Below are 15,798 nucleotides of genomic sequence, written 5' to 3' on the forward strand. Positions count from 1 at the left end.
ACTTAGCCTACGGTGATTGTTTTGTATTATTTTTTGGAAATTAGTGAGTGCTTTCACGTTCTCCCAAACATTTAATTTCTATTTCTCATTGAATTACAGTGCAATCAACGGCATTATGTGTCTTCTTGGAAACCCAATTAGGTTAATAAATGCATCTGCTTTTCGATTTATCTTTAAATGGACAGTTCTGCTAGCCAGACTCTCGTGGCATGGAAAATGGGGGTTAATTGATGTTTGCTGAAGAGAAAGTAAAATATGAAAAGTGGTGGTGGTCTGACTACATGGTGGAATTAGTAACATGGAATTATTGCTCAGGATTAAAATGAAAAGGTTCAAGCAGAGCGCATAATGATAGAATGACAAATGCAGATGCTGTTTACTGTATACGCACACAAATCTTAGTCTGGAGATGCTAAGATGAATGGTAGTGATATGGTAATAACAGTTATGATGTTAACATGGTGCGTTTTATAACAATCTTGGCTGTGATATAATGATGGAACCCCTCAGAGATATCAATATAATCTCGAATTCTTCCAAGACCAGTTTTATTTGAGCTATCAACATAAATTTTATAGCTTAGTGGAATACTCTGACTGTATGACAATAACTGTCATATTTGTTCCTATTTTTACTTGTTTTTTTTTTCTCTAGGTTTTTGTTTTCAAAATATTAAGATTACTGTTGATTGTGCTAGTGTTATGTCACATATCACCATGATGCTATGTCCAAAAACACAGTATTACCATTGTAAATTACCAAAAAATAGTATTATCATGGTAAATGTCCAAAAATCATAGGTAAATGTACAAAATAGTATTACTACGATAAATGGTATTGCTACATATACAATATGCAAAAACATGGTTTTACAATAGTAAAGGTACAAAAACATAAAAAACAACAACAACATAGTATTACTATGGTAAATGTGCAAAAAATATATAATGTGAAGATACTTAGAAATGTCAGTATGTGTTTGCTAAAATATGGTTATTAATGTTCACAGATATTTCTTTCATCTGTTTAAAAAATTGTTGATAAAATGAGATAAAAAAAGCTTTGAGTTTACTCTCAGCATCCCTTTGTTTCAAATACATGTAAAAGTGCTTAATGTCTCGCTCATAAAATCGACTGATAAAGAATTATGTTCTGGCAGCAGACCTCCTTTGTGTGTGCTGTGTATCTCCTGTAAATAGGGCTATTATAAGTCAAAGGCGTTGAAGAAAAGCTGCAGATCGGTAACCCGCTGCTACAGAATGAGAGCTGTGCAGTTCAGAACAAAAGCGATGGAAGGAAGGCGAGTGGAGACAGAGAAAAGAGCTTTAGACAGTGGGAGGTGCACCAGGGCCACAGGGATTAAACAAGTCTTTGCCTTTAGAATGTGTTCAGTGACAGCCTGCCGTGAGACCGGCCGCTCCCCGGGGACTCGCAGAGACCAGACACAATCCTGTTTAATCACAGACACACACACACACACACACACACACCGGGCCACATACCTCTCTCTCTCTCTCTTTCTTTCTTTCTTTCTCTCTCTCTCTCTCTCTCTCTCTCTCTCTCTCTCTCTTTCTTTCTTTCTTTCTCTCTCTCTCTCTCTCTCTCTCTCTCTCTCTCTCTCTCTCTCTCTCTCTTTCTTTCTTTCTCTCTCTCTCTCTCTCTCTCTCTCTCTCTCTCTCTCTCTCTCTCTCTCTCTCTCTCTCTCTCTCTCTCTCTCTCTCTCTTACACACACACACCTGCTGTCTTATCTCACCCTCACTAGGGGGTTTTTGTTGTCCTTTTTGGATTTTTTTTTTTTTGCTAATGTCATCATTTTATATCCTCTCTCCAACTTAACTGTATAAAAGCGATGACAGAACGGGAAACGGGAACACTCTCCTCCCTCTTACCTTTACCTTTCTTTTTTTGGTTCAAAGGCTACTTTAACACCACAACCGGACAATTCCAATCAGTTTTTTTTTTTTTTTTTTCATGCAACCTTTTATTATATCGTTTGGATCCTATCATTATCATAAACCTTTTTTTTTGGTCACTGTTTAATGGAAGTGTCATACTGGTTATGAGCTAATGTACACACATACATGTAGCCTATATTAAGTGTGTGTGTGTATAACCCATGACCTTGGCATTGTTAGTGCTATACATTACCAGATGAAATATTGGTAAAATTTCATTAGAAATCAAGTCATTTTGTATATTTATATTAACTAGTATTTTAGAGTCATAGATTGGACATTCAAGTAAAGCTCTTTAGGTTGTTACGCTCTAGACATTTTAAAATCATTATATATTTGGTTGAACTATCGTCATACTGTAAATGTAGACGCATCTGACCCTTGAAACAAAAAGTCGGGCTGAAGGGTAAATGTCTTCTGGCCGTTACTGCCATTTGAAATATAATAGGTTCCATTATGGGAATCAAAGAGCACTCCAGAAATGAGCAGTGTGTTGAAGTACTTAAGTTCTGTAATCTGCCACGCTGTGAACCTCTTTACCTGCGGTTGGTCCGGATGTTTTTTTAAATGCCATCTTAAAATGCAGCCAGCTTCTATAATTCTCCTCCTTGGCAAGATTGTGGGGGTCGACATTAAAGGGGAGCGGTGCTTTGGTTTCGCCGCAGTTGAATGAAGAAGTAGCAGCCGTTCAGAAGTGTGGAACTGAAGAGTCGATTTGTTATCCTTTCCAGCCTTGACTTCTAGATGTGAGCGGAGAGCATTAGCGGGATAGAGACAGTAGAGAGGTTCACACCTCATGGAGCCATCTTCTTTTTCAGCCTCTCAATTAAAACACAGGGCCCTTTGACTCAGGCTCTCCCCATGAAAAGACCTCTGTAGACCCCAAACTCTTATACATAGGGACCAACGCACGGCTGGGACGATTGGAGGATGTGAGATGGTCTTGCCGGGTGGTTATCTGTCTCTCACTGCATTTTTCTCACTCATTGCCTTTTAAAGGTCACAATAAATGGGTTTTTGCCTCTGAGGTCTTGATTAATAAAAAATGTTTTAAGTTGTTTCTCGGTTGATGATTTGTCGCATCGAGACGTTCGTGTTATTAAATCACTTAATTGCGTCTGCCTTCCCTGCCTCGCGAAAAAACGATTGTGAGAAAAAGCTCATTTTCATTAGTTTACGAGCATGCGGTCGTACAGGCCCGACTCTGGTATCAGTTCATACGTGGCTCGGCAGTAAAGACTTTATTAGTAAGTGTTGAGTTCATTACGAAGGCTGTGTATTTCCCTGCCTGCACACGTCAGATAACCCCCGGCCAACGAAGGCCACATCCCTCTGCTGTCACTGCGGAGCCCTGCCGAATTGATTCGGGTAATAAAATGACATTCCTGCCACAATATACGGATGGCCTTTAGTTGGAGAGCCCGTTAGGTGGTAGAGAGGGGCTTGTTTGAGCTTTATTTACACCCGCGTGTCACCACGGCTCACCCTCGTGATAAAACGTTTCAACAGATCTGTGGTGCGTTTGAAATGCCATGAGGCGAACCCGGCTCAGGCGGGAATGGAAATGCCTAAAGGACAGCTTTTGTGGATTGCTAATTCTGCCACTATCTAGACTTGGGGGTCAAAAGCCTCGTTACTGCAGCAATTATAACACTTACAGAAATGCATTTGTGTCGTCCCGAGATGTTCTTGCGGGCTGATTGGACGCGAAGCGGAGTATGTTGCTACTTGACCTTGAGGTTTAAATTTGAACTACTTTAATTTGCTAAGCCTTTTCTCTTGTTTATCTATGAGACACTTGAGACTACACAAGGATAAAAAATTATTTTTGCTGCTTGTTCAATTTATTTAAGCATTCCACTTAAATTTGTAACATGGAATTTAACTTAATTTGTGTTGGGACTACATGATTACTTTTTGGTGAAACTTTAACTGAAACTAGGCAGGGAGTTGTTGTTCCCAGCATACTTCAGTAAAAACTGGGTGGTGAGATTAAATGTTAAAATTAAGTGTATTTTATGAGTTTTAATGAGATGAGACAAAAGGGAGACTTGATAGTGCTTAATGTTGAGGTTTAGATCCGTTTCTGTAATGTTGGGTTACCATTGTGACAAAAAGGGAAGCTTTTGCTTATTAGGATACATGAAGAGTATGTTGAATTTTGCTTTACTCTGAGTAAAAAAATCATTAAGAAATTAATCATGTCAGGGTCCTGTGTAAAATCACAATGGATTTTTTAATTAGTCACTTAAAATAGCTTTATTCCATTGAATGTACATAAACTATCTTTTCTCACAAAGAATTATTGATCGAAACCAAATTATAAAAAAAAAACATGTAAGTTAATTGATTTATGTGGAACTATATATATATATATATATATATATATATATATATATATATATATATATATATATATATATATATATATATATATATATATACAGTATGTATGAATGTTATTATTTATGTGACAAATAGAATGGGTTTGGAGGTGGGACTATTTGTTTTTTGGCCAATGAAGGACAAGTTAAATACTTGAGAAACCTTTTTGAAATTCCGTTTAGTAACACTAGTGCAGAAATTATATGCTCTTAATATTCAGTTAAATTCAGGTTCTGGGGATGATTATCTTCAAGCGCAGTTGTCAGTCAGAGCCTCGACAGACTGACCTGCTAAACAGCCTAATTAAGTTAGACTAATTAACTTAATTAAATCCCTCTCTCAGCCAGCTTTACCATGGAATGAAATTAGGCTCTTTCTTCTTATTATTTATCAAACATTGATTGCCACCTGACAAGATCAAGGGCAAAATAACCTACCTTAATATAAGCAATTGCATTTTGACTGGTTTTCAGCAGGTCTCCTTCAGTTTACCTTCTCACACTGTTCTGAAGGCCAGTTGAATAAGTGTTCAATGGGGCTCTTAGAGGTCAGGCATAAAAAGGCTGAGTTATTGTAGCTGTGCACCAGGCATAAATGCAGTCAAAACCAAAGGTTAGCATTTCAAGTGAAGGTAGCATGATCCTGAAAGTTACCTTGCACCCCGGCTTGCCGGTGAGTTGGATGGAGAGTGCTAAGACGTAGAAAAAAATCAATGCACCGGAGTCACGTCCATCACTTTAACTAGGCAAGCTGGATGCCTCATTCCCTCTGAGGGGCCAATTTTCAGAGTAAACAGGACCCTGGAGATGGCATGGCAAATTCCAGCTGTCCCGTTGGTCACTTTCTTAGTGCTAAGTGGGTTTTATTAACTCGCTTACATTGCCTGTACGACAGGGTTGACCTGTAAAACCTTTCTGTGATGTAGAGGCTTTATGATTTGGTAAAATGGTGCAATTTACCACCAAAACCATTAACCTTTTAAAATTTTAAATGGTTGAAATGGTTGGTGGAACTCACACTGAGGCAAGTTCCCCAGCAGAATTCTAAAAAGCAGTTAAACTGCAGTGTTATGTCATGAAAGTGCCACAAGAGTTTAGGGTGCCATTTGGGACAGGGCCTGACTGACTTTGAGTGAGTCATTAAATCATTCACTGATTCAACTTGTTTAAAAACACTTATTTGATCAGGATTGATACTGACACTTCATTTGCACTTGCGGCCTTGTGGACAAGACAAGACCGTAGAGTGTCCCATTTGTCATTTTTGATTTCACAAGGGTCGTTATGCGCCCTCAATGTACACTTTTGCCGAGCATTCACTGAATCAGTTTGTTCAAACACATAGATTAATTCAGGAATTAAACAGTTGACTGTCTTTATGAGTGAACCATTTAATCGTTTATTCAACTGATTTGTTCCAATGCACAGATTAATTAAGGAATGAAACAAGTGATTGTATTTGAGTAAATCGATGAATCATTCATTGATTCGTTTTAAAACACAGAGTCTTTCAGAAACGCCACTACTGTGTATTCTGACTAGTTTGTCCAAACATTGCAAGTGAAGTGAGTGTTTGGAAAGCCTGTATGCAATTTAGTTTGGAGCCACTAATAGTGCAGAAATAACATGAGACCTGGTTTAATGTCTGAATTTATCGGGTGACCTATAGGTAGAGCCTTTACTGTCTTTAATTTTAGTTTATCATAATTAGCTACAAGACAAATACACTGTAAAAAATGCTATGTAAAATAACAGTAAAATACTGGCAGCAGAGTCGCCAGAAATCTATTGTAATTATATGTTATTAATACTGTGAAATTACTTTACATCCATTTACTGAAAAAAAAATAAAAAAAAAATACATGCAGTACATTTCTGTAATTATTTCGATTTACAAGACAGTCTAAAAAAAACGGTGAAGTAAAAACAACCCAATTTGGATCATTTTGGCAACACAGTTCTAGGTCAAAAAGGGAACCCCAAAATAGGTTGGAAATTAATATCATGCAGGAAATTACTATAGTAAAAACCCAGTCAACAGTAATAGGCTAATAAAAAAGTGAACATTTATTTATAAGCAAGAACACCCAAAATGGACAAAAATATAGTAAAAGCAACATGAATATTTGTTTAAAAAAAAAAAAATAAAAAAAATAATAATAATATATAAAAAAAATATATACATATACATACACAGGTTAAACTCGTAAAATTGGAATATCGTGCAAAAGTTTGTGTATTTCAGTAATTCAAATTAAAAGGTGAAACTAATATATTTAGTTTATATAACAATATACATATGCATGATTATACTTTCAGAGGGGCGACATTTCTGTTTTTAAAATCCTTTTTTTTTATTGATTTCATGTAATATTCAAATTTTCTGAATTTGGGGTTTTCATAAGCTGTAAGCCATAATCATCAAAATTAGAACTTTTGCACCTGTATATAAAAAGTGCAGAAAAGAATACAAACTCAAACTCTGTTGTAGTAACGAAATTCAACTCAAACGAAATTGCATGTAAATGTTTAATAATCAATAATCCTGATTATTACAACAAACACTACAGCCAAAACCATCAGGCTGAGTGCCACCAAGAAATACAGTCTGAAAGCCTTAAACAACACTGAAATTTGGGAATAAATTATGTATTACAGTGAATCAATAAGTTTTTTCCTTCTCCGTTTAATGCATTTATAATCACTCACTTATAAGCATTCTCAAGCCTTTGTTCAGTTCCAGCTCCTCAGTCACCGTTCGAGTGATTTGGATGGAGACAAAACACTCTGACCAAAACCTCCAGTTTTAAAAGCACGTGTTCCTCGCTGCAGTCAGTTTCAGAGTTCTCTCTTATGGGATTCGAAGTGTCATTAGTGCCGCGAACACAAACAAGTTAGTTTCAGGCGCCACTTTTCAGTTTCAGTTCTTCCCGCTCACCAAAGTGACTGTCCAGTTGTTTGCTGCAGTCTGTTTTAAAGTTCCCTCTCCTCTCCGCTTTGATTAGTTTTCTTCTATTTTCCACATGTTCCTGTCATGAGCGCCACGAACACGGATAGGCGAAGACTTACTCCTGTGAAACACCCGTTCAGCAGCATTGCGCTGTTGCTTAAAAAATGCATTGCTTACTACTGTACAAAACCGTAATACATAAATACAGTACATTAGTGTTGATTTTTCTTTTTTTTATGGAAAAAAGTGTTACTGTTTTTTTAAATGGAAAACAGTGTCACCGTTTTTATTTTTTTACAGCATTTTTTTAGTGCAACACTAGAAGGATTGTTTAAATAAGTAGATGACATGCGTGAAGTAGCGCTTCTCAACCCACCAGACAACAACAGCAGAATAGGAAGAGGAGGAGGCTTTTCGTCCGTATGCATTATTAATAAACAACCAGGAATTGCCTTATCACACTCCTTAAAGGTCACATTGAACATGACAAGACTGTACAACCCTCTGACCTCTGTGCTTTTAAGTGCATTAAGTCTTGGACCATAAGTGTACAGTATACGCACTGCCTTGTTTAATGTGGCTGTATTTGATGGGATATCCACCCAATCTGCTGACAGAGGGAGATGCTGAAACAACTATAGGGGTTGTCTCCACACCTGCAAACACACCAACAGATCTGTTCAAAAATTGATTCTCTCACACTCCCATATGCACACGTACCGACCGGCACACTGTTTAACAAATGCAGCCTTAGAGGAGTGTTACTGTGTGACGCTATAAATCACATTAATGAGGATCAGCAGACTGCATACTGTTCATAACAGAAAGGCCACACACACACATTGTCCGTCTTGAGGTCTCCATTCTGTTCTTAAAGGGATGGTCCACTGAAAAAGGTAAATTTGCTCATTGTTTACTAGATTTCAAACCTTCGTCTTTCTTCCATAAAACTCAAATTGTATACCCATTTTTAATTAGATTTTTTAATATATTTTAATTACTGTATATTCATTATTTTTATATAACCATACCATCAGGGACTGACAAGACAGTCATTTCGCACAAGCTGGTGTAGGTGTTTGCTACTCGGCAGATGCACCTCGTCTGTTTTCACCTGCGAGCGCGTGTTTTATTAGCGTGCTCTTAATTGCTCCTGCTTTTGTACTGGATGTTGTTTAGCTTTTAGTTCACTATCCATTTATTTGCTGAGAGCCTCCATCCATGCATGCAGGCATGTAACCATTTTCCTCACAGAGTTTGAGCACTTACATTTATTTGTGATTTAATATTTCACCAGAAATTGGAAATGGAGAGAAAGTAGCTCTTCCTTTCCATATACCGCACCTCCTCCCTGCAACATTGGCTCTTATCAGATGCAAGGAAAAAAAAAAGAAGGAAAAAAAAAGGAGCAATCTCTGGCTTGTGCATTTTACTGCTGATTTAATTAGCCATCTCTTGGTAAGTTCACCTCAGTATCTGTCACACCTCACTAAAATGAAAATCCATTCTCTGGGAAAAAAGGTAGATTAATGAATGCCCTTTGTAATAAATGAAAATGGGAAGCGCAAATATGCATAGTCATGAAATTTAATTGTGCTTTCTGGTGATTGGGTTTTGCTGGGAGAGGGTGTGTGAGAGAAAAGGCGATAGGGCCAGAGGTGGCTCAATGTAGCGCGTAACGCACAGCTTCAGCTGCCTAATGAAGCGAGTGTTTATGACTGAATGCAATTGTGTCATATCCACTACAGTGAAACACACACACGTCCTTAGGTTTGTGCTTACAGACCACCATCACACTCAATTTGTTGTACTCATGTACAAACCCAGACATGCAAGTTTGATTCTCATGAAAACCAACACAATCTTAATGTATTTATGCCTGTCCCTTATACTCACCAAGGTTGCATTTATTTGATCAAAAATAGTTAAACTGTAATATTGTGAAATATTATTACAATTTAATAGAACTGTTTTCTATTTTAATGTTTTAAAATGTAATTTCTTCCATATATATATAATAATAACATAATTGTATGTTATTATTTGCTGTCACTTTTGATAAGTACTTTTGAAAGTATTTAAAAAAAAATAATCTCACAATACTGGAAAGCTGTAATCTGATTAGTTGATTTATACAACTTCTGGAATTAAGGTTAGGGATTTTTATCAGTTCATCTAGTCATGTTTGCAAGGTACCAAAAACCTTTTTTTTTTTTTTTTGATAATATTAGATAATATATTAGATAATCATTCGCAAATCTGTATAATCTGCTTTTTTGCTTCTTTTTTGGACAGTCTATATATATCTATATATATTCTACAATTTTGTGTTTCTGTTTTTGTTTTTAATTTATTTAAAAAAAATTGTAATGTCTGCCTTTTATTTGTGGTATAATATATTTCAAATCAAATTGCCATTAAATAAAATAAAAAATGCTAGTCAGACGGTCTCTTCCTGTTCAAGTTGGCGGTCGCTGAATAATCTGCAATGTGGACCCAAAACTTTTGCTGTTTAGACAAAGTTCTGGCTACGCAAGACTAGCCCTCTCTGGGCGCTTATAGCTTTATCAAATTACTCTGACTGGTAAATATTTTTCCACCATCTATATGAAGAGAGATGGTTAGGAGAGGTCATGAATAATCCCGCGGCCTGATAGCGCACTCGCTCTCTTCCTCTCTTTTTTCCGTCTGGCTGAAGACACCCATTGGTTCAAGCCACAGCGCTTCATTTCTCGAGATGTCTCTCCTGCTTCCTTACATGCTGCGTGTTTTCATCATCGTTGTGGGACATCAATCTGTCTTCCGCGGTGCATTGCAGACACGTGGCGACACCTATCAAACGGGAGGAGGTCAGAAAGCCGCTTCTTTCCCTTCGCCACATAAATGCTGTGTATTCAACACACATGCACAAATAAATACAATGAAAGCAGAAAATGCGATAAAGAAATAAGTCATACTAATTAGCCCGCTAATTCTTTGAGGACTGTGCCAGCGTGATAAAGGATGCCAAAGCTTATTAAAGTAAAAGCAGCGTTGTAAATTTTTAAATCTTTTTTATGTCTTTTTTCCGCACAGCTTTATTTTAATCCCACTTTATGAAGTTTGCTGCGTGTAGTGTGGGTGGGTGGGAAGAAAAAAGGAAGGGGGTTTGATTGTGTCGCTGTAAGGCAGCAGGGGTCTGCGACTCAAATGCATTAACACGCCACAGGCCTTTGTTGCCACCTAGGGTCCAGACCACGCTCTCGCTTTTCCTCCGACGTGGCTCGCCTAAACTCTCCCTTACCCTGCCACACATTTCTCTTTCTCACTATTTCACACGAGTTGCAGGGTTTTTTTTCCCCCTTTTTTTTTTGCCCTTTTAAAATCTAAAATGCAATTAGAATGAAGAATGTGGCATTTCATTATCATTCATGTATAAGCAGTAGCCAGAGGGCTGGCTGCCTCATGGAGAGTGAATGGCAGAATGAAGGCTCCAGCTTTCCCTGGAGGAGAGTGATGGAGATATCCCACAAAGCCACTGCCTGTCAGCGTGATCGGGCCCGCAGTGGGCCAGCGTCTCCACGATGTCTCTGCCTCACAAAGCAAATGTCACACTGTCAGCAAAATGAGCACCCTGTTTTTTTTTGGGTTTTTTTTAAAAAGAAGATTTGAAATGGGAGCTTTATAGAGTCAAGAAGTGAACTTCACATATTGGAATTATTTTTATTGTGACACATATATCACAGCGTTTTCCTCTGGCTGGCAATGGGTGACCTGTGTGTGCGTGAGAGTCCTGTTCTCCTTTACCCCATAGCTGTGGTTCTCTAACTTCTCAGATACTAATAATATAATATTTTAGTAAAAATAAATATCTTATGTGCTGCTGGTCTCTCATGTCTAGCACACCAAGGAGTGTCCAAGAGCCCTGGTTTCACCCTGCCCACACGGATAAACACTAAATCACAAACGGGCCATAGCATGTGGGTCAACAAGTGAGTGTTTGTGTCCATGTGTGTCCATGGGAGTGTGAAAAAGCTCAATCGAGGCACTCCATGAGATTGTTAGCACGAACCGGACCACCCTCCCCTCTTGTATCCCTTTTAAGTGCTGACTGGCCTGATGATAATGTATGGCGCCAGAAGTAATTGGAAAATTGGCAGGCTTGTCAGAGAGATTTGGTGGATGGCACAGGCTGATCCGGCAGCAAGGTTCATGAGGTGTCGTCCCACCATGAGATTTATATCTCCGCACGGCCCGGCAACGGCAAAGTACCCAGAGTTCAGGAAAAAGTAACTCATTTTTCATAAGGCCTGGCTGCATATCAAAAGTCATCCACAGACAGAGACAAGACCCATATGGGAGAGACATTGCTGAATAAAGCAAAGCTGTCTGTCCAGATTAACTGCTGAGACGGCTCCTGAAGCCGCGTATTGGGTGTGTATCACAATTCTGATCTTCTAGTCTGAAAATTATGCTGGCATATAGCAGTTTTCTTTTAGATATGAAACATACAAGGTTATTACTATTTAATTACTAGGTTATTACTATGTTGTTACTATATTCATTGAATCTGCTTATATAAATGCATTACTATTTACAAGAACTGTAGATGCTTTTAATGAGATGTCTGAAAACTATGACCTATAGTAGAATCCCATATATTGTGGCCAACCTTTTTTACAAGCTTGTTACTATGTAATTACTATGTTGTTACTATATTCATTGGATTTGCTTCTATAAATGTATTAATTGCCATAAGGAACAGTAGATGCTTTTAATGAGATGTCTGAAAACTATGACCGATAGTAGTTTCCCATATATTGTGGCCATACTTTTTAAAATGGTTATTACTATGTAATTACTATGTTTTCTGTAAACATTGGATTTGCTTCTATAAATGTATTATTCCTAAGGAACAGTAGATCCTTTTAATAAAGATTTCTGAAAATGTTGACCAATGGTAGTTTCACATATATTGTGGCCATACTTTTTAAAAAGGTTATTACTATGTAATTACTAGGTTATTACTATGTTTTCTATAAACATTGGATTTGCTTCTATAAATGTATAAATATTTCTAAGGAACAATAGATGCTTATAATGAGATGTCTGAAAACTATGACCTAAGGTAGTTTCCCATATATTGTGGCCATACTTTTTTTTTTAAAGGTTATTAATATATAAGTATTAGGTTACTTTATTTATATATGTTTTTGTTATATACATTGGATTTGTTTCTATAAATGTATTAATAGTTCTGAGGAACAGTAGATCCTTTTAATAAAGATTTCTGAAAATGTTGACCAATGGTAGTTTCATATATATTGTGGCCATACTTTTTAAAAAGGTTATTACTATGTTATTACTATTTTTTTTCTATAAACATTGGATTTACTTCTATAAATGTATTAATATTCCTAAGGAACAATAGATGCTTTTAATGAGATATCTGAAAACTATGACTGATAGTAGTTTCCCATATATTGTGGCCATACTTTTTAAAATGGTTATTACTATGTAATTACTATGTTTTCTGTAAACATTGGATTTGCTTCTATAAATGTATTAATATTTCTAAGGAACAGTAATGCTTTTAATGAGGTGTCTGAAAACTATAACCTATGGTAGTTTCCCATATATTGTGGCCATACTTTATTACAAGGTTATAACTATATAATTACTAAGTTATTACTATGTTTTTGATATATACATTGGATTTACTTCTATAAATTTATTAATTGCCCTAAGGAGCAATATATACTTTTAATGAGATATCTGAAAACTATGACCGATAGTAGTTTCCCATATATTGTGGCCATACTTTTTTTTTTTTTAAAGTTATTAATATGTAATTACTAGATTACAATGCTTTCTTTAAACATTGTATTTGCTTCTATAATTAATGTTTCTAAGGAACAGTAACGTTTTTAATGAGATGTCTGAAAACTATGACCTATGGTAGTTTCCCATATATTGTGGCCATACTTTTTTTATAATGTTATTACTATGTAATTACTAGCATATTACTATGTTGTTACTATATTCATTGGAATTGCTTCTATAAATGTACTAATTGCCCTAAGGAACAATATATGCTTTTAATGAGATGTCTGAAAACTATGACATGTTCTAGTTTCCCATATATTATTGCCATACTTTATTATAAGCTCATTACTATGTACTAGGTTAATACTATGTTGTTACTATATTCATTGGGTTTGCTTCTATAAATGTATTAATAGCTCTAAGGAACAGTTGATGCTTTTAATGAGATATCTGAAAACTATGACCTATAATAGTTTCCCATATATTTTGGCTGCACTTAATTATAAGGTTATTAGTAGGTCATTACTATGTAATTACTGCATTCATTGGATTTTCTTCTATAATTGTATCAATAGCTCTAAGGAACAATAGATGCTTTTAATGAGATGCGTGCTCTTGATTCTTTCTGTAAGTAAAGCCATGAATCATCATGTGCTTCTCAGCTTCTTTGAGTATAGTGTGTGGTCAGGGCTCTGCCATCACACATGGCTGTGCGTAGATGTGTTTATTAACCTTTGCAGGAGGGGATAATTGCATCTGTCAGACTCACTTAAAAGCTGAAATGGCCGTCATTTCCTGTTTGTCGTCTCCTCTAAATTTGCAGGTTGTGTAAATGACTCTGGCATGACGGTTGCTCTTTGTTCACTGCCGTAGAGGTGCAAAAATTACCATTATTCAGAGTTAAGCATTGCATGTTGGAATTATTGCTAGTGAATTTCTAGTAACATACATTCAAATTAGAAAAGAAAATGGACACGGCCTAGCTGTCTTTAAATTCGTCCTGTTTTGTGGTCACACTTTATATTTGGTATCTTTAACTACTATGTACTTACATTAACATTGAGTACACTGAGTCCATCAACACCCCCAAAGCTCGCACAGTCGTTTACCTCTTTGTGGGTTCGACATTTTTCTCTGTAACAATAGGCAGTTTTGATTCATAAGCTGTTGAATGTTTGATTCTCACATTAGCTTTCTTGTGTGGAAGCAATGCTTCTATCCGCTTCTTCTGGCTTACTCAGATCATCATCTACGTTTGTTTTTGGATCCAGAGATATTATACTATTTCAGAAGATCCAGTGAAACAGATGACAGTGAAAACATGTATAGCCAGAAAATGGCAGGAAAGCGTTGTCATACATGACGGAAAATCTCATCAATGGAGGTTAATAAGATACTTTTTATATTTTTCAGGAGGAAGAACCACAAGAGGTTGACGAAGAGTCTGTGAAAGAGGAAACGGAAGAGCAAGAGATCCCAGACTGAAAAACTCTCGTTACCTTATCGTTCCCTCACGTGAAATAATCGTCTTGCCTACACAGTCAGCACCATCACCTAATTCCCTGCTGAATAGTGGGATGCAAAATAACTTTCACAAATTAAATCAACAGTCGAGAACTGCCACTGCTTCACGAGACTGAAACTTTTCTCCTTTGTTAACCAGGAATTGATCAAATGACCACAATTGCCAGCTTAAAAAATTGTCAACGCTGTGATCTCTCTCTATATTTTTTTCAAATATCTAGGGTATTGTATAGAGTCAATGTATGTTCAAGTCCACCGCCATGAATGAATTTCAGCGTTCAACCAGGGAATCTTTGGAGTGCTGGAAGAACAGCAGGATCTAATGCCAATGCAGCTGATCAATATCTTCATATGAGCCTGTTTTTACCTTGAATACTCTATGCCCAATCAAAGCCTGTTTTTTAAAGGTTATTTTTCATACACTAATTAACATTTCCCATGACTCATGGATGTGAATATCATACTGGTGTTGTGTGTCTCGAGTTTCCTCAAACAATGTTTCTGTTATACAGCAATTGCACACTATTTGTTCCTGTCCCGTAAACACCTCTTTGTTTATCAGCCCTTTATATATGCTTTTGTTTTTATTTTATTTAATATTGTTTAAACACCAACATATTATAGTGTAATAATTAACTTGCATTGACATTGCATTGGAACTGACAGTTAGTGGCTTGTGTTATATAAATAATTCCTTACTTCCTGGTGGTAAGGGCAAAGTCTATTTTATTATTTTTTACAAATATCATTTTTATACCTACAGTATATTCCAGAACATCCTTTATCATTGACAGTGTTATTGTCCATGCTCATGTTTGAGGCAATTCTCAGTCAAAAAAAATGTAATCTGCCTCAACACTTGAGTTCCAGATGAGTCTGTATTTGGGTACTTAAAAAAAAGAAGTAATAAACATTACTTGTGTTTTTTGAAGTCATTTTTATCATTATTATTTCTGTTATTGTAACAGGACCATAACTATTTAGATTCTATCGTATAGATATGTATATATGTGTGTGTATATATATATATATATATATAAACATCCCATTGAGTTTTATATATATACTGTATAGATGTATTAACGTTTGTAGTCCCACCATGATGTAGAAATGCTTCAAATGGCATTATTTCGCTATTTTATTGTGGGATACAGCCGAGAAGACATCACATGACACTGT

At 36.4% G+C, this 15,798-nt stretch overlaps 1 protein-coding gene across 2 annotated transcripts in view; it reads left to right on the forward strand.

Moving 5' to 3' along the window:
• Positions 1-15,553, forward strand: part of LOC311093577 (PHD finger protein 14) — a 79,981-nt gene extending 64,428 nt beyond the window's left edge. For both annotated transcript variants that reach the window (XM_084131080.1, XM_084131081.1), the window contains exon 18: positions 14,509-15,553. In XM_084131080.1, coding sequence (XP_083987206.1) covers positions 14,509-14,580 — 72 coding nt within the window. In that variant the 3' untranslated portion in view covers positions 14,581-15,553. The remainder of the gene's footprint in view (positions 1-14,508) is intronic.
• The last annotated feature ends 245 nt before the right edge of the window (positions 15,554-15,798 follow it).

Source organism: Abramis brama (assembly GCF_963993115.1).
Source record: "Abramis brama genome assembly, chromosome: 12".
NCBI lineage: Eukaryota > Metazoa > Chordata > Actinopteri > Cypriniformes > Leuciscidae > Abramis > Abramis brama.